Here is a 21,886-nt window from a genome sequence, read left to right on the forward strand (position 1 = left end):
AATAAAAATGTATTTTAAAAAGAAATGTTACCACAATAAAATGAAATTAAAAAACAACAAAAGAAACTTAGCGCATTAGTTTAGAGACACGCAGAGACACTTGGGACCGCACATTGTATGTCCAGTCATGAGCTGCTGACACTACTTGATAGTGTGTGGCAAAGGGGAGTCTGACCAGGAGGGGTCTCCCTCAGGTCCGGCAGCTTCCTAAGGCGGCCCTGTGGAAGGACAGCACACTGTAGGGTTTGTGGGTATGTATCCTATACAAAGTCATATGCTCAACACAAGTCTTGGTGACTTTTTGCAATAAGTGACGGTGACATTTAAAGCGAGCCTCCCCATTTAAGAAGAAAGCACATTCTAAGGGTGACTCTTCACAGTCATTCTGCGTATCAGCAGGCGGCCCCATGTCTCACTCTTCCCAGCCCCCAGCTCAGCAGGAGCCCCAGGAAGTTCAATGTTGTTTAGAAAAGTGCATCACGACCTGGAATTGATGGGTGTAAGTGGCCAGCACGGACAGGGAGCACGTGCCGCACCGAGTCACAGCTTCAGAGGTGTCACACGAACGACCCACTCACACTACACGGCACCGACATTTCCTTGGCTCACAGTAATCCCTCACTTTTCTGGAACACCTGCATTCCAAATGCTTAATCAATTAAATATCAGGCACCATACTTAACTGATAGCTTCTGAACTTTTAACTAATATGTTTAGAAAGATAAAAAACATGTCAATTTCTTTATAACTGCACCCTCTAGTGGCCCATCTTGTCTATGAAAAAACAAGAACCACACAAGTCCCACTGCACTCACCCTAGTCTTGTTACTCAGAGAACACTGTCCAGTGTGTCTGCCCATGCCTCCTACACACACACACACACACACGGGTGCACAAGCCCTGACAAAACTGGTTTACAACACACACAATATAATCGTGGATCAAAAATCATCTCAAAATATAATACTGTAAATACAACAGACCATGATATGGCTCTCCCCAGTTTTTATAGCCAGCAGAGTAACCGGCCTTTGGGTTAAAAGGGCGCCTGGCAGACAGGTCCCTACATTCTCAGCGAAGGCCTTCCTTGCAAGGCCTTGGTGGCGAGCTCGGCTCGCTCCCGCAGCGCACTGGCCTCCTCAGCACTGCGGTGCGCCTGCACGCTCTTCAGCAAGAAGTGGCTGATGAAGAGCTTCAAACCTTCGCGCAGCACACCCAGCTTTGGGTTGTCGGACACCCTGGAAAGAAATCGTACAAACTGTCAGGCACGAGTTGTCTACCTAGCTCTCTAGAAGTCTTGGATGGGGAGACAAACTATTTCTTTTAAAAAGAGAACTCTCGCCCAGGCCTGTGTGGCTCAGTTGGTTGGAGCGTCGGTCCCGTACACCAAAAGGTGGCAGGTTTGATTCCTGGTCAGGGCACATACCTAGGTTGCAGGTTCGATCCCCAGTTGGGGCACATGTGGGAGGCAACTGATCGATGTTTCTCTCTCCCTCCCTGCCTCCTTTCCTCTCTAAAAAATAAAATAGAAAGAATTTGCAAGGAAGAATTTAACATACCCTATTTGCAAGAAATCATTACTAGTTTGCTATCAGGCAGGTTTCCTGTTCCCGAAATCTAATGTATAACATACTGTACTAGCTTAACACTAAAATTGACTTAACCCTTTGAGTGCCAACCAATATCCTAGGAACTATGCTAAAATCGCCAAGGCATTTTTGCTGATTTTACAGCAGTTTAGGAAAAAAATTATGAATCGCAAGTAAATGAAGTTACATATTCAAAAACTTAAGGAAACCTTTACTACATTTGTAAATCTGCACTTAGGTGCCATCTGTCAAAAAAGAGTGAACTACTAGCATCTAATAGTGACACTGCAGCAGGAGCGCGATAGTGCTCCCGGCACTTTTGGCAAAAGACAGGAGGAGCACGATTGCGCTCCCCGGCACTCTAGGGGTTAAGTAGACGCAGAGTACAACCACCTTGCTCTTACCAGTGAGGAGTGACATGCCCTCTCTTTCCACGGCTGGGACCATACCTTGTGAAAATGAAACAGATGTCTTCAGCTTCTGTTCCCATCAATAGCACATATAACACTTCTCGTAAAAAGTGGACTCTGGGTTTATCCAATTCACTGAACTCAATCACCTAACAGTCAGGATAGGAAGAAAAATAAAGTTACATTGATTTAGTCAACTTTTCCAATAATTTCTAAATAGAGCAACCCCCCCCCCCCCCCCCCGCCTTAAATAAGGCTTTGTCCAGCTTTATAAAATGACGGAAAGCCTATGCACTGCTGGTGGGGGGTGGGGGGTGTCCAGCAGGCACTTAATTTCTAGACTTGAGTGAGCAAAAGCACAAGCACAATTTTAAGCACCAAATATAAACAACTGTCATCATTGTCACTGCTTTCAGTAGTTCCATCTATCTGACAAACCTTTAAAATGGAAAGTGGGAGTGATTTTGTCTTCAACAAGTGGGCCACCAGATAAACCAAATTGGAGAAGTTGGTGGCTGGTAAGTTCTCTAAGTCTCGAAATTTGTCCCATATGCTGAACTGGAACGTCATCTAACGTAAGAACGGAAAAGAAGAAAAGTTTAAACGCAACAAGTTATTAGAACAAATGACTAAAAATACGATCTAGCCCTTGCCGGTTTGGCTCAGTGGATAGAGCATGGGCCTGTGGACTGAAGGGTCCCTGGTTCGATTCCGGTCAGGGCACATGCCCAGGTTGCGGGCTCAATCCCTAGTATGGGGCGTGCAGGAGGCAGCCGATCAATGATTCTCTCTCATTATTGACGTTTCTATCTCTCTCTCCCTTCCTCTCTGAAATCAATAAAAATTTATTTTTAAAAAAAGAATACAATCTAAAGATACTCTGCTTATTCACTCATTTGTAGTATCTTAAAAATCAAGACTCTGAGGACAACTCCACTGTCCTTTCTGATGCACAGGTGACAGGAGACAGCCACACGCCCCTCAAGGCAGCAGGAACGTTGGAAAAAGACAGTTTGGTGCGGCACCAGAGGCACTCCGCCGGTTACTGGGCTGTGACAGTCCCTCACCTGTGCCCAGAAAGGTAACATGGCAGACACGGCTTTGGTTGTGGTCAGCTCCTCTCCCCGGGACCTAAGGTCCCACCTGGGGTGGGCCAAGCCTGACAGAATGCTTAGAGGACGGTGGAGCGCGGGGACCTGTCAGCCTTCTAACAAGTTACCTGGAACCTCCTCTCATAGTTGCAGAACTTGCCGGCCAGGAAGGCGTAGAAAGGGTTGTATGTTTTCTCCTGCAGACAGCAATCCATGAGAACGTGGACTATTTCCCTTTCCTGCTGGTCCTTAAGCCCAAGCCTACAAAACACAAACAGCAACAGGGAAATTTCAATTTGCCAAATCTGAACAGGTTTAAGGCAGAGGCCTTTCCAGGGCCACACCTCTCTGGCAGTTTGGTTAAAAAGGAGTGGAGCAGAGGTGGGGTAACAAGGCAGGAGCGACAGGCTGGGTCCTGTCCCCGGCCTTAGTGTTTCTGGCTGTGGTGACCATGGAGTCAACACCGACTGGTGAGTCTTGTGCCAGCTACAAAGGCCTTTCACTGGTTCCCGAGGGACAAGAAACAGGACGAGCACTGGACTGTGGGCCTCATCGTCAGGTTCCTGCCATCGACCTGACTTCCCACAGAAGCACGCTTCCTTCCAGTGCAGGGCCGAGTTCAGACAAGTGTCCAGTCCTGTACTATTTCCCTTTATTTCATTCTGAATTTGAAGCAAATAAGGAAAATTCCTATCACTCTCTTTAGGAGTACTTTGCACAGGCACTTTTTAAATCTTATTGCAACTAACTACAGAAACGATACCAGACCATTTTAAATGTAATCTGGAGATTTTAAGCAATTCATGACAATCAGCAGCCACTGAGAACTGCCAGCAGGTCACCTAAAAATAATTTTTGGTTAATCCTCACCTGAGGATACATTTTTTCCACTTATTTTTAGAGAGAGTGAAAGGAAGGGAGGAAGGGAGGGAGAGATAGAGAAACACATCGATTGGTTGCCTCCCACACGCACCCCAACCAAGTACGTGCCCTTGACAGGAAATCAAACCCGAGACCCTTCCGTGCTCAGGCTGATGCTCTAACCACTTAGCACACCTGCCAGGGCTCACCTAAGTTTTAATGAAAATGTACTATAACCTGGAAGTACGAGCAAGTGGGTAAGAACAAGGATGCTGAGCCCAGACACTGGGTCCAGGGGAGGAGCAGGCCGGCCCAGCAGCCTGACCCCAGATGCAACCTCAGCTCCTCTGACTCCCTCAACATCTGTTCAAGTGGGCCACGCGTTCACACAATGCTTACTTTAGAAGCTTCTCAAATGCGTCCAAGAAATCTTCACTAGTCATAATCGTACAAAATATGTTTCTCCTGACATCAGTGTTCATTCTCTGCTTTCGGGCGAGTTCCAGCATCTTGGCACTAACCTGAAAAGGGGGACGATTGAGATGTGGGTCACTCAAGTTTTAATGAGATCTGTGACTCTGGTTAAGCTGCAGTCGGTAGAGTTAGTTTTCTAAAAAATAACATGTACGATTCTGTGGCTTGCCCTAAGCGTAACTGTAAAATGTAGGCACGTATACGTAAATACAACATCTTTATTCTTGGGTAACTCCCCAGGCGAGAACACACTGGGCGTGGGAGATTGCCGTGGCAGCAGGCCTGTCAGCCTGAGTAACAAGGAGATAAGACAGAGGTGAGTGGCCATAGCCAGAAGAGCCACGGTGATGTGGGATCCTGGGACAGAAAAAGGGCTTCAGGGGGAAAAAAGAAACTAAAGAACATGTGGACTTCAGTGAGTATAAAGTATAAAGAAGTGCACAGAATTTTGCCAATCTGAGCTCCGGGTTAGTGCCCAGTGGCCACATTTCCTGGGAGGCAATGTGTCTGTCTCAAGAGCCGGTCTGTCTGCAAGTGTTCTCATGTTCTGTGCCCTCATCCAGCTTGTAACTCTTTCATGTAACGTGTTTTGATACTTGAAACAAATCCCTTATAAAGTAACAACAGAAATTGAATTAAATCATATCACAAAATAGTACCAACTTCTACAAGGTCTGCAAATAAGCCCATGTCTGCCCATCTCAATACCATCCAACAAAGAGAAAGGTGGCCACTCGAGGGAGAGTCAGGGAGGCGCCGTGGGGATAGCCACGCGCCTGGTTGCGGTGAGCTCGGTGCGTACCGTGCCTGCCAGTGGCTTCTGCGGGGCCTTCTGCTGACTGCTGATCATGGGGGCCCCGCTCCAGGCCGACCCCACGATCCACCAGCGCCCCGTCTGCTCGGCATTCAGGACGCTGTCCCAGGACACGCGCAGCTGAGATTCTGTGCCCGAGCCGGCGCCACGCACCTGACGGGAGGAAAAGGAGCTGGTGAAACGCTTCAGATGGACCTGTCTGTCTGCCGACCCCCTCCCCCAGCCTCCTGTTTCTGACAATGGCATTTCTGCTGCGTGCACACTGTGATGAGTCACTGACAACTGGGACGTCACCATGTGGAATAATGCCAAGTGAGAGGCACTCTCCCAGGATCCGTGTCTGAGGTCTGCGGGCCCATCCCCCCCGCCTGCTGTCTCTGGAACGTTGTCACAGCAGAGCAAGAGGCTCAGGCTCAGGCCACAGGGAAGCTCCATCTGGCTGGTGGTGGGAACACGACCTAGAGGGGCCTGGGGTCTGCTGAGTCAGCGGTTCTGGATCTGACTAAAGAAAGGGCAGACTCGCCCTGACAGGGTCTCATGTAAAAAATACCCAGGGAACTTAAATTAAATAGACAAGCCCCCTCCTCCGTGCTGAAACACCTCTGGTCCTGATGGGGCCCTCTTCTAAAGTCATCAGAAGGTTCTATTGTGATTCCGATGTGCAGGCGAGTCCAGCACTACAGGCTAAGTCTCGGGGATGCTTAACTCCCAGGGACTCCCTGCACACGGCCACTCACTGGGTCTCACCACACAAACTCCTGCTGACCAGGCCAGGCACCTGACTCATAGCTCCAACTACCTCCCAGACTTCCATGCTGGGCTCACGTCCACATGGAGGCTCAAACCAGTCACAATCAAAGTGACTTACCAAAGCCCTTTGCAATTTCCTCAGTTTCTCTACAGGCTCAGGGTCATAGCCCGGAATTTTCCGCATGTCATTGTTCTTCAGTGCCAACATCGTCTCCAGCATAAACCGAATCTTAAAAAAAAGAGAGAAAACATCATTTCAAATTGTCTAAACAACTGACCTTTCAACTTGGGAATAAATAAACCAACTCTGCACGTGGCCATCACTGGAGATGGTCTCAGGCAGACCATCTCTACTGCAGCCTTTGCAGTATTTTAACAGAAATTAGATCCAGCACAGACCTCCACTGGGCTCTGACCACTACCCACAGATCTTGCTCCCTTTCCTGCTCCGCTGCCCCCCCTGTGCTCCTCCCTCCTGGCCCTGCGCTCTGAGTCACTCCTCCTGTTGCCATTCCTTCCCTACTCATGGCCTTTTTATTTTTTCAACTTTCAAACTGAAAATGTTATACTTAGAGAAAAGTTGCTAGAATACTACAGACACTTCCCAGAAACCCTTTTCTGAGATTTCTCCAATGTTGACTTTTTTAAAAATAACATTTTTATCGATTTCAAAGAAGGGAGAGGGAGAGATAGAAGCATCAATGATGAGAGAAAATCATTGATATGCTGCCTCCTGCACACCCCCTACTGGGGATGAAGCCTGCAACCTGGGCATGTGCCCTGACCAGGAATAGAACCGTGACCTCCTGGCTCATGGGTCACCACTCAACCACTGAGTCACGCCAGTCGGGCAAATGTTGGCTTTCTTTGGTATAATTCATATACCATAAATTCACTTATTAAAAGTGTATGCTTAGTATATTCAGGATTGTGCAACTATCTCCACAATTTTAGAATTTTCATCACTCCTCCCCCCGAAAAGAATCTCAAAACACATTACCAGGCACACCCCAATTCCCCCAACCCTCAGCCCTAGGCAACCACAAGTGTACTTCCTATCTCTGCTGACTTCTGTGTTTTAAGTTTGACCTCTGGGCACTCAACGCGGGGGCAACTTCTTTTCCAGAACACGCCTGCTTGGCTCCTGTGACCTTCTTCCTGCTTCCTTCTCTCGACCATGCAGCCCCAATGTCTGACTGTCAGCTTTGCAACCATGGCCTCAGGACCTCCTCAGAGGGCTTAGACCACACCTCCTCCCAGCGAACCCGGAACCGTCATTTCGGGATTTCAGAAACCAGCCAGTCTTCCCTTTTGAGCCTGTGTCCTCTCCTGTGTGTGCTGCTGTCCACTGAAGGCCCCAGCTGAGAACCTGGGCTGACTGACCCCCTCCACTCCTTGCTTCCCTCCCACCCACACCAGCCTGGTCAATCTTGACTCCCACACCCACGTCCATACAGCTGAGCTGATCCTTGCCACTGCTGTCTCTGACCCCTGCAGGGGCGTGTCCCTGCCTGACCACCTTCCTCTTGTACGTTGTAGCCAAAGTGACATTAGCACGAACACTTCCCATGTTCTTTTCCCACTCAGAACCCTTCAGGTGCCTCCAGAATAAAAGCCAAAAGTCCTTGCAACGGCCTCTGCCCTGCTCCCCTATGAGCCCCACATGAACCGGGGCTTCTGTGCCCTCCTCTATCTTTGAATCTGCAGAATAGAAAATGAGGTAGGAACCATGCTCACCCCTTTTTCTACAAGGGGAAACTGAGGCTTGGAAGACTCAGGTCACATTGCTGTTAAGTGGCTGAGCCTGAACTCCAGGTGAGCTGACACCTGAGCCCCGAGCCCCGAGCCCCGTGGCCTTTCTCAGTAAGCATTTTTTGAATGGATGAATGCTAAATAAATTGATTATTAAACTCACAAAATACCTCAGTTCTTAGTAAAGAAACAAGGTTCGTTTACATATTGATAAAACCATCAAATCACAGGAGCAGAAGATAACAGATTGCTAGGAAATGAAACGTAATATTTACCCCAAACACTTATTTTTTAAGTGCTGGTCAGTTTCTGAGCATTAGGCACTTAGGAAGCAGGTTGAGTGACCCCTCGTACCCTGGTCTGATCCTGGAACTTGCTGCCTGCCCCGCTGGCTTTGGCCTGGGTCTCTGTGATTAGTTCCTTAAGTGACAAAGCATCATCTTTTCTCAAGGAAAAGCCCACATTTCTCAGCATTAACAGGATCAGTTCGATATCTTTCTCTGTGAAAGTTCCAATAAGTTTTTTCAAAATGTCGAAGATGAGGAGAGACTGTACCACGTGGAAGTTATACAAATGTGCAATGATGGTGAATAGGTTGTCACACTCTTTGCCCTCGGTTCCCTTTTTATAGATGTCATCAAACTTCCTCACCACGGCCTCCAGAAAGTGAGCTCCAACCTGCACAAAGAAAACAGACCAGATGTCATCACCAACACCTGACAATCATGGCAGCAAGTTACTCTCAGGGATCCTTCTTTTGAAAAAGCTTAAATGTTTATGCTGAAAGAGTCAGTACTTTTAAAATTAATGCATAAGTATACACATGGTAGGATACACACTCCCACAGGGCATATGCTTTAAAACCCAGTCTGAGTGTGCAGTATTGATACACCACACGGATGGGTGAATGAAGCACAGACAATCTGTCACAGCACTCGAACCTCCCCTGTAGGTACACCCTCTCACTTCTAAATCGAGGTGGACTGCTTCAGCCAGCAGCCATCTGGTTTCTTGGAAAAGTAGCACAACACATCCCTGTCTGCAATGCTGCACATATAACAGCACTCATTCTGAAGCGCAGGCTGAGCCTGGAGGAGGAGGTGGAAGTAGGAAACCCTGGGGGAGGGGTGCAGGTTAGTGGGGCTGGTTAAATTGTGGGTGCAGGTGAATTCAACTAGACAGGTTAGAGTCAATATACACATTTCATTGCCAAAGTGCAAAAGCTAAACGTTAGAAGACTCCAGAGAAAAGCACTGATGGGCAGGAGGGAACGATGACTCCACAGAGATGAGCGCCAATGGACTGGGGATATTCTTTAGTTTATAAATAACTTTAGCCCTAGCCGGTTTGGCTCAGTGGATAGAGCGGTGGCCTGCGGACTGAAGGGTCCCAGATTTAATTCCAGTTAAGGGCACATGCCTGGGTTATGGGCTTGATCCCCACTAGGGGGTGTGCAGGAGGCAGCTGATCAATGATTCTCTCTCATCATTGATGTTTCTATCTCTCTCTCTCCCTCTTCCTTCCTCTCTGAAATCAATGAAAATATTTTTAATAAATAATTTTAACCTGTCAACTCCCCACTCAAACTCCATCACTAAAGATCAACTTGAGGAGCATACTATGACTATTACATTCTGTTCAAATATAACTTAAAAACGAGAAATTCTGAAGACATCAAGAAAAAACCAACTTTGCACATGGTCATCACTGGAAATGGTCTCAAGCAGACCATCTCTACTGCAGCCTCTGCAGTATTTTACATAAATTAGATCTGGCACTGACCTCCACTGGGTGCTGGGTCTAATTTATGTTATGCATAAAATACACTCAAATTGAATGTTTTCAACACAGGAATGGATTTAATTATATCAAATTTTCAACTTATTTGATGTCTTCAAAATAAAATATTTAAAAATAGCAATACTGTTCATGTTACTGAAGTTATTTAAGCACATACATGAATTCCAATGGGATTTTAACACAAATCTGATGTTTTATTTTTAAGTGGCTCAAGAGCAATTCAGTGACTCACGCCATGGGCTTCGTGACCCACTCTGGACCCATGAGGACCTTCCTGGCCCCATAGAACGGGAGTTTAATGGGCGCGGCATCTGGAGAGCTCATTGCTCTGGCACAGGTTTCAGGGGACGCCATTAGCTGAAGCACCATAATGGCTTCCCTGGAACAAGTCTTTCTGGTGTCCTTCATGCTATGTGTGAAGGTTGAGAAGTGGACCAATAACCTCATGTTTTCACGTCCAGTGGTCAGGGTCTATGGCTTTTATGACTCAGTGAAATTCTGTCTTAGGCAAAACCATTTGGTTTGTGGAGGATCCTGGTCAGACACAGGAGGGTGGGGGTTGGGGGGTGGGGGTGGGGGCGAGGAAAGTTCTGGAACAGCGCCAAGTCGTGGCAACACAGGGCAGGAGGAAGGCGCCCGGGCCCGTCACACTCTGCAGGGAGGAGTGGGACTCGCCGTGGTGAGGATGAGTCGCTCTCAGAAACAAAACCCTGACTTCAGAAGGCCGACTCCCTAAGCAACTGGTGCACATGAAGCCTGAGCTTGTCCTCTGCCCGCGTCCCTGGTGCCCACACACCCTGCACGTGCCACCTTGCCGGTAGAAGTTAACTACCTGTAATGAGCACGTATCCAGGCTCCCGAGGACGCTCGCTACTGGTAAAACTCACTAGACCAACTGTAGAGGGAGAAACAGGGGCAGGAGCCGAGCTCTGGCCGCGGGTAGCGTCTGCCCCACACAGCCGTCACTGTGGGACCCTAACAGCACAAAGGAGACTCACTGTGGCGAGTCTGTGTGTGGTACCATAAGAGCCCCCCTCTGTAAACCCCAGTGATTCTCCAGACTGGGACTGAGAGAGCAAAGACCAGCACATGAAATGGCTGTAAGACCAGGGCTGTGAGCGACAGCTGGCCCTGGAGCCAAAGCATGTCCCTGCCCTGCCCCAGCTCATGGGCTGGGACATCACACAGCTCCTCTGGCTTTGCTGAACTTGCAAAGTGGGGTCCAATCAACGTCTGCCCTAAGTATCCCGCTGGGAGACCACAAGAACCCTGTAGCGAGGACATGGAGCCTGGATCACACTGGGCCTCTTGCAGCGGTGCTTTGCGGCCAGGCCTGTTCTTGGGATGGGCTATCAGAAGGTAAAGAAACCAAACCCACCGTTAAGACTGTCCCACACAAAGACCCAAAGGCATCCCCAAGTTCTTCCTTGCACAGAAACCCCACCCGCTAAGTAAGCATCATGGCCGACTCACCACCCATTCGCCTCCCCTTGTCTGCACTCTGGAAGTAGACCCCTTCCTTCAACAACCCTGGGATTGGCCACATGGAGGGAATGGGGTGCTGACTTGGAGGGTCATGGAGGGGTGGGGACAAGGACACTCAGCGGCACCGATTAGGCACCAGAGTTGTGCAGCCCCGCCTCAGACGAGGACACGGCACCGAGGTCTGGGCCTGCCTGCTGGCTCCAAGCCTAGGCTTGTCACTGTCTCCTCACGGGGGTCCAGCTTTAGCTGACATTCTGGTGGCCTTCTTATGAAAAAAAAAAAAGAAAAAAGAAAGAAAAAAAGATCTTCCAACCAGTACAAACACCTCAGAGGTAAGATCACACCCCCTCTGCCTTCTGAACTCCTGAAATGAGTCAGTGTTCCAGGGGAAACACGAGGAAAATGAAGGCAAGTTTGAGACGTAAGCCCAGAGGAAGATAAACTAATAAATAACAAACACTTGTTAGGATGAACCCCGCACAAAGGCAACCGCTGACCAAAATCAAGTATTTTCTGGATGTGGTTTAGAATATGACACACACCAGACTGCTGGCCGTTAAAGCAAGCACCGCTGAGACCCACTGCAGCCTACCTCGATGCCCACTGTGCGGTGCAGGATGCTGACCAGGAGGACGTGCTCCATCACCAGCCTGCCCGGCATGGCCGTGCCCGGAGCACAGGCGCTCATGAGGATACCCGTCAGGGTGTCGTTCATGTCCTTCCTGCTGTGGGCCATGTACAGCTCCTCCAGCTGCCCACTGATGGAGGCCATGTTCGGCTCACTCAACCTGCAGACAGTTGTAAAGACAGAGCTCCAGTGACGTTTCAAATTAGGAATTACTTTTTAGGGCAGTTAAAAAAACCAACAGAAAAAGCTATCAATACCACCAATGTCCACGTCCTAGTTCATGGACACGTTGCCTCACGAACAATGCTTACCCTGCCCCAACAGCCCCGCATATACGAGGAGGACACAGTCCTCTGGAACCCTGCAAAACCGTGACTGTGGTTTTTCCTTTCCGGCTGAAATGCAGCCACAGTGAACACACAGGACTGCCCCTAAGACCGATGCTCCACCTGCACGCTAACCATACGTCCCCAGTGGAGGACACACTGGGCCCCCTTAAGACCAGACGGTGCTGAGGATGCTGCATGGGAACCCTGCCCAAGGTCCCCAGGGAGCCATCCTTGCACGCCAGTATGTGCTGTTGGGAAAAATTCCCACATCCCATTTTCCTGCCGATATGAAAATCTCGGGCTCCTAAACATGAGGAAAGGCTGCCCTGTTTCCTGGGTGGAGAAGGAAGGAATCCTGTGCACACGGAAGCTACGCACTGCACCTGTGCTCACCATGTTCTGCCCTGGCTGGTGTGTCTAAGTAGTTATAGCGTTCGCTGGCCCATGCACTGAAGAGTTGTGAGTTCAATTCCCAGTCAAGGGCACGTATCGGAGTTGCAGGTTCAATCCCAGCCCTGGTTGGGGCATGTACAGGAGGCAACCAATCAATGTGTCTCTCTCACATCGATGTTTCTCTCCGCCCCCCCGCCCCCCCTCCCTCTGCTCTCCCTTTCACTCTCTCTAAAAATAAATGAAAAAAATATCCTTGGGTGAGGATTAACAACAAAAAGCAAAATTTCAGGATGCACCATGAAGTGTTTTGTTTTCATCAGAAAGAAAAATTTTAAAAAGCAATGGGGGGCGGGGGGGGGGGGGGGGGGGACGATAGAGGTAGCAGGAGAGCCATGGACACTGGCTCTGTTCTGTCTTGAGCATGGGGTGGCACTGCAGAGCTGTCCGTGCGCGCGCACACACATACACACACACGGAATGAGCCTGGGGTGGAGGACCATGCTCCTGACTGGAGGGCCACCTTGGACCATGAACTGGCTCTGCAGGGAAGAGGGCCAATCCTGCTGCCCCTGCTCCAGGACTTCTCAGAATAAACAAGTGGGCACCTGCATTGCTTTTAAACTCTGACAGGTTCACTGTACCAAAGAGAAAAGGTGAGGATTAAAAAAAAGAAAAATAAATAAGCCAATCAGTGGCCACAGTCCTGCCCCCTCACTGTGTTTTAATTCCTGGGATAGTTTCTGTATATTTATTTATTTATTTTTAAAATACATTTTTTACTGATTTCAAAGAGGAAGGGAGAGGGAGAGACAGATAGAAACATCAATGATGGGAGAGAATCACTGATAGCTGCCTCCTGCACACCCCACCCTGGGGAATGAGCCCACAACCCAGGCATGTGCCCTGGCTGGGAATCGAATTGTGACCTCCTGGTCGACGCTCAACCACTGAGCCATGCTAGCCGGGCTAGCTGTATTTTTAGAAAATAGACAATCTCTTTCAGTGACAATGTAACAGTGTTTTGGGGTTACCTGTTAATTAGGCCTTGGACATGCTTCTTTAGCCGTTCTCTCTCTTCCCTTTTCTGGGCAGCCACTGTCTCCTCAGCTCGCAGCACATGAGGGGGGAGATACTTTCCCGCATTTTCACAAAGACTCTGCTAGAAAGGACAGAAGTAAGTTACAAAAATGTACACTGAGCAAACCCCTTTTGCTGTGCTCACAGAACTGGCAGAGCTGTAACCACTGACAGCTGCTTACTAAACATCCGCACCAGCCGAGCGCCCCTCTGTACCTGTGGGCTCACAGTTGGCGCTGATGTCAATACGTCTCCCATTCATTCTGTTTTCCATCTGTAGTGCGAACTGGCCGTGTCCCTCTGATCTGCGGACAGAGCCCTACATTCTACACTTGGCCCAGGTTTACTTTCTAGGGACAGAACACACAAACACCAAATGGACCACCAGTTTTGTAGGGAAAGTGTTCTAAAATAATTCCAAACTGCCCTGGCCAGGTGGCTCAGTTGGGTAGAGTGTTGTCCCATACGTCAAAAGGTTGCAGGTTTGATCCCCAGCCAGGGTGCATGCATTGATGTTTCCCTATCACATCAATGTTTCTTTCTCTCTCTCCCCCTTCCCCTCTCTAAAAATCAGTAAAAAAATGGTAATTTCCAACTTGTTGAAAACTAGTATCTAAATTTACATGCTAAAATCAAAATCAACCACTGCTTACTAGCTCCTAGCGTATCAACTGCAAGGAATACAATTTGTGATCACTGGCCAACACTCCCTGGGCACCCGAGGGACAAGCCTTTAGGAAACATCTATAATCACGGCCCTTGGTGTTAGTGACTTAAGCCTACTGGCGAAAGCACTGATGTACATGAAAACGGTTACACTTGAGAAACCCTTAGTTCACACTGTACGTCAATGACCTCAAGGCCTGGGGAAGAAAACCAAGACTAGTGAGAAATAACGTTCTAAGAGGAACTGCAGCACTCGGACCTGCTCACAAAGCGCTGGGCCACAGGTACCAGGGAGAGAAGGGAAGGCAGCATGTTGCCGAAGATGGAAAGAGTCAGAGATGCCGATGTGGACATCACCTAGATAAACACCAGTGAGAAAGTGAGGAGAAGCCTTGCAAGCAGAAGTAATCTATTTAGAGGAAGATGATACAATACAGCGGCCCCTTTATTGGCAGAGGATCCGTTCCAGCCCCCGTGGATGCGTGAAACTGCAGATAGTATTAATCTTTACCCTTCAAGGAAGCACTTGGTGCTTCTTTTTGGCACATCCAAATTGCCAGCATCACTATGCATACACTTTGGGGCCATTAAGTGAAGTAAGGGCTATTTGAACACAAGCGATGCAATGCTATGACAACTGATCTGAAAACTCGGATCGTTCGGCTACTCAGTGACTCAAAGGCGGGTAGCAAAGAGTGTGGGTGATTCCTGGATGGAGCACAGCATGTGATTCCATCACCCTTCTCCGAACATTTAAACTTAAAACTTGCGAACTGCCCGGTGGGCGCGCTTCAGTGGTTGATCATCGACCTGTGAACCAGTAGGTCACGGTTCAATTCCTTGTCAGGCATGTGCCTGGTTTGCGGGCTCGATCCCCACTGTGGGGCGTGCAGGAGGCAGCCGATCAACCTCTCTCCCTCTCCATTCCTCTCTGAAGTCAATAAAAATATATTTTAAAAATCCACTTATGAAATGTTTCTTTGTGTAACTTTTCATTTAATTATCTTTGGACCATGGTTCACAGCAGGTGACAATCCACAAAAAGCAAAACTGTGGATAAGGGGCCACGTGGTGAGAAGGCAGCGGGACTTCCACTGAAGGCGGGCAGGGAGGGCGCAGGTGGTGAACCGGACCTGCAGTGTCAGGCTACTGAAGTGAGTGCTGGCGCCTCAGACTCCCCCGGAGCAGCCGGAGGAAAAGGCAGGCGAGGGAGGGGGGTCAGGAACGGAGCAAGGGGAGGGGCCCAGCCAGGTGTGGAGACCAGGACGGAGATGTCCTCTTATGGCACCCGGGGGACGGGCCTCTAGGGCGCCCCTCTCCTAGCGCTTCACTATGGGAACTGACACGAAAAGCAGGCAGAGCCCACCTACCCTCCCAGGCCAAATACACCGCTTGTGCCCCGAGCTCCACGCTCCGTCCTCGTCACTGAGCAGGGACTGGTCACTCGTTACCTGAACGGCTGCGTCCACATCCTCCCGGGAATTTTCACTCGTTTCTTCGTCTTCCGCAAACCGGACTCTCCTTCTGCCCGCTTTCTCCTTCGCTCTCCCCTCTGCCGCTGCTTTCTGCGGCTCTTCCTCCGGCGCGTCCTCCTGCTCCACGCCCCCGTCCTCGACCTCGCTCCCCGCGTCGCCTCCGTCCTCCGAGTCACGCCCCGCGTCGCCTCCGTCCTCCGATTCACTCCCCGCGTCGCCTCCGTCCTCCGAGTCACGCCCCGCGTCGCCTCCGTCCTCCGAGTCACTCCCCGCGTCGCCCCCGTCCTCGGCCTCACTCCCCGCGTCGCCGTGGCGCGCCATCGGTCCGTCCTCCTCGCTGCTGCTGTCGCACAGGCCGCGCCCCTCCGCCGACCCCAGGGCTCCCAGGATGTAGTCGAGCCCGTCGCGGGCGAAGCTGGGCGGCACCGAGCCGGCGTCCCCCTTCCTCCGGCGCCGGTGCAGGCCCAGGCAGCGCTCCAGCTTGCGGATCTCTCGGTCCTCCTCCTCGTTGGCCGCCAGAAGCGCCCGTCTCCGGGCGGCGGCGGCAGCGGCGGAGGGCCGGGTGCTGCCGACGGCGGCCCTGGTCGGGGCCCGGGGAGGCGGCGGGGCCGGAGGCGGTGGCCGTGGGGCCCGCCCCTCGGTGCCCTCCGTCCGGGGCGCGCTCCCCTCCCGGGCTCCGCCGCCCGGGTCTGCGGTCCTCTGGAGCCGGCGCGCCTTCCTCAGCTGTCGCTTCTCCTTCCTCAGCTCCCGGCGGCTCTTCCTCCCGCCGGGACGCGCGCGCCGCTCCGCCCGGGGCCCCTCGCGGCCGCCGGAGGGCCGGCCCTCGCAGCTCGCCTGCACGAACTCCTCCACCGCGAGCTTCAGCCGCTTCAGGGGCCCCGCCCCCGCCCCGCCGCCAGGCCCGCGCCCTTCTCCACGCTTCCCGCAGCCCACGCGCCGCCGGCAGCCGCCCCGGCCAGACGCTCCCACGCCGGTGGACGCCGCCATCTTCCGGACGCACCGATGCTGACTTCCGGGAGGGAAGGGACTTCCGGGCGGAAAGCGGCGCGCTTTGCGGGGCGGGGCGGGGCGGGGCGGGCGGGCGGCGTCCCCTGGCGGCGGGAGGGCGGCAGCGCAGGGAACCGCGCAGCCAACGTGTCCCAATCTCAGAACGGATTGTAAACCGAGGAGCGGGGTGCAGGACGCGGCCTCACTTCCCACGCGAAAGCCCCGCAGATCGTGGTGGAGGCTCCGCACGCCCTGCCTCGGAGGGGCCGTGCTGGTCGCAGGGCGGGAGTCTTCACCGGGCGCTTTACCGGGTGAGAGCATGTCCTAGGAAACTGCCCTGTTGCTCCTCCGTGTACTGATGGGGATCTTCGTGCTCAGCTTGTGTTCTGAGACGTTTCCACTCACGCCCGGCCTCCATGTCTCTGATGCCGTGTGATGCTTCTCCTGGGGGTGCTCCACCATTCACTCCTCTGCGGAGAGACATGCACCGGTGAACCAGCGTCTCCGAGGCCGTGCCTGTGGGAGCAGTGACCGTGACCTTATTCGGGAAAGGGCTTGTGCAGATGTAATCAAGCTTAAAGGAGGGCTTGGATTAGGGGCCCTAACTGCAGTAGGGTGTTCCTATAAGAGGGAAAACGACTCACTCCCAGGCAGAAGGCCATGCGACGGGGACAGCGCGGGTATGTGTGTGTGTGTGTCAGTTTCCAAGCCAAGGAACGAGGATAGCTGGCCACACCAGCAGCTGGGAGAGACCGGGGCTAATTTTCTCCTGCAGCCCCAGGAGGAGCCCACCCTGCCCGCACCTTGATTTCTGGGGATGAGTATTTGGAGCCCCGTAGGCTGGACGAGCTTCAGTGTGGAGAGCTCTGGTCGCTGCCCACCTGCCTGGACCACAGTCTCCTAAGCTCCTGGAGAGAAGCGCCAGTAGGGGAAGGAACTCCCAGCTGCAGCCCGCAGTCTGTGGGCTTGGAGCAGGAGGTGGGTGGGGGTGCCTGGGGCACTGGCCTGCCCCTGCATCCTTGGTACCTCCCATCTCAATGTCGACTAGTGGGGCCATGGCTGATTTCTGCCCAGAGGGCCTGGGGACCAGTATGCAGGGCTGTGCAAGGGAGAGGCAAGAATAGCCTTGACAAAGCTCATCTCCCGCCCTAACTGGTGCTCAGTGGTTAGAGCATTGGCCTGGGAACTGAAAGATCTCTGGTTCAATTCTGGTCAAGTGTAGGTACCTCTGTTGCAAGCTCGATCCCCAGCCCCATTGGGGTGCGTGCCAGAGGCAACCAAACAATGTGTCTCTTGCACATCTATGTTTCTCTGTCTCTCCCCCTCCCCAAAGAATCCATTGATTCTTTCTAAAAATCAATGCAAAAAAAATCCTTGGGTGAGGATGAACAACAACAACAAAAGCGCATCTCCATCTGTGCCCACTCCTCTAGTGTGCGTACACTCAGCACCCTCGACACCCCACCCTGTCTCTGCACGGTCTGCCTCCTGTCGTTACACCCTGGAGCCCATGCCTCTCTCTCATTCAATGATTTCTCTGGTGCTAATTGGGAAGAGGGAGTCAGTCACCCTTTCTGCCACACCATTTGACAGGAATCAAATGAATTAAGCCCATTTATTCCCACAGAGTGCTTAGAAGGGGTCTGGTACACAGTAGCTGCTCAGTAAATGAATGTCAGCGCCCTCCCCAGGCCCCCTCTCCAGGCATTTGGGGCAGTTGGTGGACAGGAAGTTTTGCTTCTCTGGTCCTGGTGAAAGGGCTGGTTGCAAACATGAAACAGTCCATTCATGACACAGGGGCTGACAGGTGTGCAACAAGGCAGGTGGCAGGGCCAGAGTGCTGGTGTGCATGCATGTGTGCATGAGTGTGTGTGTGCGTGTGTGTGTGTGTGTGTGTGTGTGTGTTCCTACCTGTGTCTGTGCATGCAAGAGATGGCTGGAGAGGTGGGCAGGGCCAGGGGTGAAAGGTCTGGTGACTCTCACTAGGTTTTGTGTTTATTCTGGGAGCACTGGGAACCTCAGTGTTTTAAGTGGACAAGTGGGTAAGAGTGTGGGGGGCAGCAGCCTAAATGGATCTGCATTTGGAAAAGATCGCCCTGCTGCGTGCAGGACTGACCCAGGTGGGTCAGAATGACGGACAGACACTTGTTCCCCAGCCTGGAAAAAACTGTTGGTTGGGGCTTTGCCTACTGGCTCTTTATTTTATTTTATTTTTTAAATTTAATTTTGTTTTCTTTCTTAAAGTATTACAAAGAGTATTACATATGTCTCCTCCCCCCCCCCCCCCTTGACATTCCCCCGGCCTCCTCTATCCCCCAGTGTTTTGTGTCCATTGGTTATTCTTATATGCATGCATACAAGTCCTTCGGTTGATCTCTTACCCCCCACCCCTAACCCTCCCCCAGCTTCACACTGTAGTTTGACAGTCTGTTCAATGCTGCTCTGCCTTTGTATCTATTTTTGTTCATCAGTTTATAATGGTCTTTATTATCCATAAATGAGTGGGATCATGTGGTATTTTACTCGGCTTCCCAGGGGCCGTCGCAGCCTCACAGGGGCTGTTTCAACCTCACAGGGGCCGTTTCGGCCTCACAAGGGCTGTCTTGGCCTCACAAGGGCTGTCTTGGCCTCACAGGGGCCGTTTCAACCTCACAGGGGCCGTTTCAGCCTCACAGGGGCCATTTCAGCCTCACCGGGGCCATCGCAGCCTCGCAGGGGCCGTCGCAGCTTTGCAGGGGCCATTGCAGCTTCGTAGGGGCCATCGCAGCCTCACAGGGGGCGCCGCATCCCATGTTGGGGGTGAAGGTGTGAGTCAGAAGCTCCTCTAGCTGTCTCTCCTGCTGCTCCCTTGTGTATCGCTGATGCTGGAAGTTTCTGAGAGCAGTCTGCAGGTGCTGGACATCATACTTTAACTGGTCAACATGAAGTTTGGCATTCTGTCTTTTGTTGGGCGGCTCCTTGCTGGACAAAATCTCCAGGCGTTCTTGGTGGCTGAATATCTGGTATGCTTGCTTGGATTTCATTTTCTACTAAGTGCACAGACTGCTTGTCTGCCATCTCCCAGTGTCCCATGTGAGACTGGATCTGGTGGACCTGCTTGTGCGTTGGCTGGTACAGCGGTTCCATGTCACTGGCCTAGCCGGGTCCGGCTCCGGCTTCCTCCGAACCTGATTCTGCTTCTTGAGTGTGTCCCTTATGTATGCGAGGAGTTAAAATCTGCAGTTTGTTGGGTTGGGCTGCAAAAGCTCAGGTGGTTCCTTTTGTGCCACTAACACAGCTTGGGCGGGGATGTAAATTGAGTAGGGCGGGGTCTCTGGGCATCACCAGGGCGGAGCAAAAGGCAATGGCATCTCTGCATCTCTGCATCCCGTGAGACAGCCACTCTTGCTCTCCGACCCGCTGCAAGGCCGTCCCGCCTCTCCCCGTAGGGGTCTGGGACCTCAGAATCCCGCCCCAAACAAGCTCAGTGGATTTGGGAGTTTGTAACCCCTTCCGATTGAAAAAAACCGCGCATCCAGTTGCAGCCCGCCTGGCGCACAACTCCGTACCTCTGTTCTTGGTGCCTCTGCATCTCCTACTCAGTCTCAATGCTCTTCTTTCTTTCCTTCCAGTTGTAGAGCTTCCACTGGGCCAGCTTTCCCATGGTTCTGAATGATATCTGTTTGTCTTATAGTTGGTAGTGTCGATGTTGTTGTGGGAGGCAGCACGCACAGGTCTGTACCTTACACCGCCATCTTGGTTCTCTGCCTACTGGCTCTTTAAAAATAACAGCATGAATGCTCTGTTAAGAGTAATATAATATACAATACAAAGTGTCACCTTTACTCAGTGTCTTAGTCCATTCTGGCTGCTGTAACAGGCACCACAAATTGTGTGGCTTACACAGCGGAATTCACTTCTCACTTTCTGGAGGCTGAAATCCCAGATCAAGGCCTGGGCAGATTCCCTGTCTGGTGAGCACCCCCATCCTAGTTCATAGACAGTGTTTCCTCACTGTGTCCTCACACGGTGGAAGGGGAGAGCGAGCTTCCTGGGCTCCTTTACCTGGGCACTAACCACATTCACAATGGCGCCGCCCCCATGACCTAGTCACCTTCCAAAGTCCCCACCTCCTGACACCATCACCTTGGGGATTAAGATTCAACATATGGCCCGGTCATCGTGGCCAGTGGTTGAGCATCAACCTATGAACCAGGAAGTCATGGTTCGATTCCTGGTCAGGGCCCATGATCAGGTTGTGGGCTTGATCCCTGGTGGGAGGCATGGAGGAGGCAGCCAATCGGTGATTCTCTCTCATCATTGATGTTTCTGTCTCTCTCTCTTTCCCTCCTTCCCTTCCATTCTGTCTAAAAATCAATGAAAAAAAATATCCTCAGGTGAGAATTAACAAAACAAAAAAATAAAAATAAATACATGTATTTTTTTGCACTATTAAAACATGCTATAGCCAGCATCCCTCTGTGTGTGTGTGTGTGTTTGCAGGACCATGCCAGTGTTTCACAAGGCTATCGTCCTAGAAATTGCTTAGGGAAAGTATATAAATCTATATTTTTAATTAACAGGTAATTCCAAATTTTTAATCCACTTCTGTGCCAGCTCATACTCAAATTGGGAGTGACAGCCTGTTCCTTACGCCCCCTCCTTCATAGACTTGTCTCTGGGTTTTCACCTCTGCCCATTTGCTAGGTGAAAGGTCAGCATGGAGATGCCCTGTGATAGGGGATGGAGTGGGGGGGGGGGCCCTAGGCTGCAAGGCCACCTAAACCCCCTTCCTCAGCCCCCTTCAGCAGTGTCAAAACAGCTACAGCTGCTCTGAGCCCATAGATTCTTCTGAATTCTGCTCGACTACGCCAATTGTGACCAGGTTCCTTCTCAAACCCTGTCCATTGCACTAACTATTGGGTCCAAGCCCCTCTGTCAGGGACTGGACCTTCTTGGATGCTGGGTCTTAGATGGAGAAGCCATGAGAGGTTGTGGGTGTATAAGAGAGTCTTTAGTGCAGAAGCCAGTGGACATGTAGCCATCAGACACCACAGTCCTTCACAGCAGTCCCATTTAGGCAGCCGCACACCTAAATACATATCCTTCCCACACAGCAGTAGAGTCTCTGCGCCCACAGTTATTATCTGAGCAGCCCACGCAGCCCCTAGACGCACCGCCTCCCATCGTAGCGGCGCCTGAGCTCTCTGCCTCAGCAGCTTCTGCAGCCTCTCCAGCTTCTCCTGCACACATAGGAGCCTCACCCTCTGAGCCTGCCTCAGCTTCTCCAGCACACTCCTCTAGCTGGTCAGTACCATGTGTTATA

General features: G+C 51.4%; 1 protein-coding gene across 4 annotated transcripts; it reads right to left on the minus strand.

Annotated features, from left to right (window-relative positions):
* Window positions 1-934: 934 nt before the first annotated feature.
* On the minus strand, window positions 935-16,582 carry NOM1 (nucleolar protein with MIF4G domain 1). 4 transcript variants are annotated; one of them, XM_070423571.1, is made up of 11 exons: window positions 15,571-16,582; window positions 13,408-13,532; window positions 11,619-11,814; window positions 8,096-8,419; window positions 6,108-6,218; window positions 5,228-5,392; window positions 4,351-4,472; window positions 3,219-3,351; window positions 2,438-2,569; window positions 2,039-2,148; window positions 935-1,238 (listed from the first exon to the last, which is right to left on the minus strand). In XM_070423571.1, the coding sequence occupies exons 1-11, from the start codon at window positions 16,579-16,581 to the stop codon at window positions 1,064-1,066; spliced, it is 2,604 nt and encodes an 867-aa protein (XP_070279672.1). In that variant the 5' UTR covers window position 16,582; the 3' UTR covers window positions 935-1,063. The 4 variants fall into 4 exon arrangements, with proteins under 4 accessions (XP_070279672.1, XP_070279673.1, XP_070279670.1 ...); XM_070423572.1 differs by having other exon boundaries at window positions 8,297-8,419; window positions 13,408-13,535; XM_070423569.1 differs by having other exon boundaries at window positions 13,408-13,535.
* Between the last annotated feature and the right edge of the window lie 5,304 nt (window positions 16,583-21,886).

Source organism: Myotis yumanensis, unplaced genomic scaffold (genome assembly GCF_028538775.1).
Source record: "Myotis yumanensis isolate MYYU_CA2020_CCGP unplaced genomic scaffold, mMyoYum1.0.hap1 SCAF_9, whole genome shotgun sequence".
In the NCBI taxonomy this organism is placed as follows: domain Eukaryota; kingdom Metazoa; phylum Chordata; class Mammalia; order Chiroptera; family Vespertilionidae; genus Myotis; species Myotis yumanensis.

Bases quoted from the DNA above. Each gene is read 5' to 3' on its own strand.
- NOM1 (XM_070423569.1), bottom strand. From the start codon at position 16,581: ATGGCGGCGTCCACCGGCGTGGGAGCGTCTGGCCGGGGCGGCTGCCGG. The intron at 5,393-6,107 runs GTAAGTCACTTT...TCCTCCCGTCAG, and splicing joins GGAAATTGCAAAGGGCTTTG to GTGCGTGGCGCCGGCTCGGG. The intron at 2,570-3,218 runs GTAACTTGTTAG...TTCTTACGTTAG, and splicing joins ACTATGAGAGGAGGTTCCAG to ATGACGTTCCAGTTCAGCAT.